Source organism: Penaeus japonicus, unplaced genomic scaffold, assembly GCF_977035675.1.
Source record: "Penaeus japonicus unplaced genomic scaffold, GWHDUDI00000001_assembly GWHDUDI00000030, whole genome shotgun sequence".
Taxonomy (NCBI): Eukaryota; Metazoa; Arthropoda; class Malacostraca; order Decapoda; family Penaeidae; genus Penaeus; species Penaeus japonicus.
Window position 1 is genome coordinate 25,710,272 of NW_028234432.1, and position 2,500 is coordinate 25,712,771.

The 2,500-nt window shown below is 38.6% G+C and overlaps 1 protein-coding gene across 1 annotated transcript in view; it reads left to right on the top strand.

Annotated features, from left to right (window-relative positions):
- Positions 1-2,500, top strand: part of LOC122267773 (innexin inx2) — a 7,857-nt gene that overhangs the window by 976 nt on the left and 4,381 nt on the right. Inside the window, exons 3-5 of the mRNA XM_086554741.1 lie at positions 1-109; positions 504-719; positions 1,426-1,653. The exon at positions 1-109 is cut by the window's left edge and continues 40 nt beyond it. Of these exons, the coding sequence (XP_086410867.1) occupies positions 1-109; positions 504-719; positions 1,426-1,653 (553 nt within the window). The remainder of the gene's footprint in view (positions 110-503; positions 720-1,425; positions 1,654-2,500) is intronic.

Sequence of the window (2,500 nt, forward strand, 5' to 3'; positions counted from 1 at the left end):
CGGAACACAGCCGGTCGGTGGAGACGAAGGCCGGCGCAGGGTCGCATTTCACGTTGGTTTTGCTGGGCGCGGGAAAGGTGCTGTAGCGCCGTTTTTATGGGAATATGATGTGCGTGTGTACACTAAAGCAACGTAAGAGACAAGTGTTCGTAGTGGTGATGTGTAGATGTAGTGTATTGGGTGATCGTCGTGTCGTGTTTGTGTGAGACATAAAAAAATATGTAATGTATTATGTGTACGTTCGTAATATATATCCCTATATGATAAATATTCATTATGTGTGTATAATAAATATATATATATATATATATTATATATATATATATATTTATATATATATATATATATATATATATATATATATATATATATATATATATATATATTTATATATATACATACAATGTATATGCATATACATATAAACATATCTCTCCACATACACAGACACCCATCAAATCAAGCGCCATTCTTACCCTGTCCTCCTCCTCCTTCGAACACAGGCCTCAGCCTACCCCGGCGTCGGACCTTCCGCACAGCAGGACGCGACAGAGACCCGACAACGCCACGCATACTACCAGTGGGTCCCCTTCATGCTAGCGTTGCAAGCCCTCGTCAGTTGCGTTCCTGTGTGGCTGTGGGAGATGCTCGGCAGCGGGTTCTTGGACGCCATGGCACTGGATCTCGATCAAGTGTTTCCTGGCAAAGTGGCAGCGAGGGTAGTTCTGTTGGTGTTTGTTTGTTTCAGAATTTGGGAGGTCGGCGAGTTGGAGATGAAGTTGGATGGATTTCTCTTTCTCTTTCTGTATCTCGCTCTCTCTCTCGCTCTCTCTCTCTCTCTCTCTCTCTCTCTCTCTCTCTCTCTCTCTCTTATATATTATATATATATATATATTATATATATATATATATTATATATATATATATATACATGTATTATATATAATATATATATATATATATATATATATTATATATATATATATATATATATATATATACTTATATATTAATATATATATATATATATATATATATATTAATATATATATATATATATATATATATATATATATATATATATATATATATATATATATATATATATACCTATCTCACTTTCTCTCCTCATTCATTAGTATTGATAAGAAACTAGAAAAATTGTGGCAAGGTTATTGAAATATGTTATCTTCTCATATCAGCGCCACTAATCAGCACTTATTACATCAGTATAACAAGTTACCAAGCACTCTTATCTGCATATTGATAAACAGCACACTGGCAAGCAAACATACACACCAACACAAATACTTAGTTATATATATACAGTACATATAACCGTTTTTTTTTTTCTCTCTTTTATTTTCTTTCTTTCAACTTCCTTTATTCTTATCTTACAAATTCATTCTCCTTTTTTCTCATAAGATCCGAGTGGCAACGGAGTACTTCGTCCGATCCCTCGGCACGCACACGGGATACGCCGCGTCCTTCCTCCTGTGCGAGACCCTCGCCTTGGCCCTCGCTTTGGGGAATGTCCTCCTGACGCACAAGTTCCTCGGCGGGAGGTTCCTCGACTACGGTCTCTCGGCGGCCAAGTTCTTGCTGGAGACGAGGGCGGAGGGCGCCGGGCCGCTGGATGAAGTCTTTCCGAAGGTCAGGGACCACAGGGGTGGAGGGTGCGGGGCGTGAGGGCGGTTGTGGGGAAGCCATTGGAGGCCTCTTGGGTCACGCCCTGTGTTAGGTTTGTTTGTGGTTTGAGTGTATCTCTCTTGCTCTGTTTCACCCTCTTTCTCTGAAAAATTACACGGACGCACGCATACACACACACAAATATATATACATATATATATATAGATACAAATTTTACCTCCCTGACCGGGACTCGAACCCGAGCCGTCAGAGTAACAGACCCGTCGGCTGCTAATCCGATAGACCACGCGACCCACTAATAGAATTTTCTAACCAGATGCCTTACAGTCATCATGGAAATTACCAATATGCACATAGCAGAGCAGTGATAGCGTGGTTTTACAGACAATTCCCTCACATAGATATAACCTCGGTAACCTGATTTGTGCTTTGAATTTCTAATTTATTGCTGCCGAGTGCCCACGGGAATTGTCTGTAAAACCTCGCTATCACTACTCTGCTATGTGCATATAGGTAACTTCCATGATGGTTGTAAGGTATCTGGATAGACAATTATATTAGTGTGTCGTGTGATCTATTGGATTAGCAGTCGGGTCCGTTACTCTGACGGCTCGGGTTCGAGTCTCGGTAAGGGAGGTAAAATCTGTATTTCTAAATTAAATGATTTACTGCATTCTACCATCTTTCTCATATGTATATATATATATATATGTGTGTGTGTGTGTGTGTGTGTGTGTGTGTATGTATGTATGTATATATATATATATATATATATATATATATATATATATATATATATATATATGCATACATATATACACACACAGTTGGGATCTAGCATACTACCCTT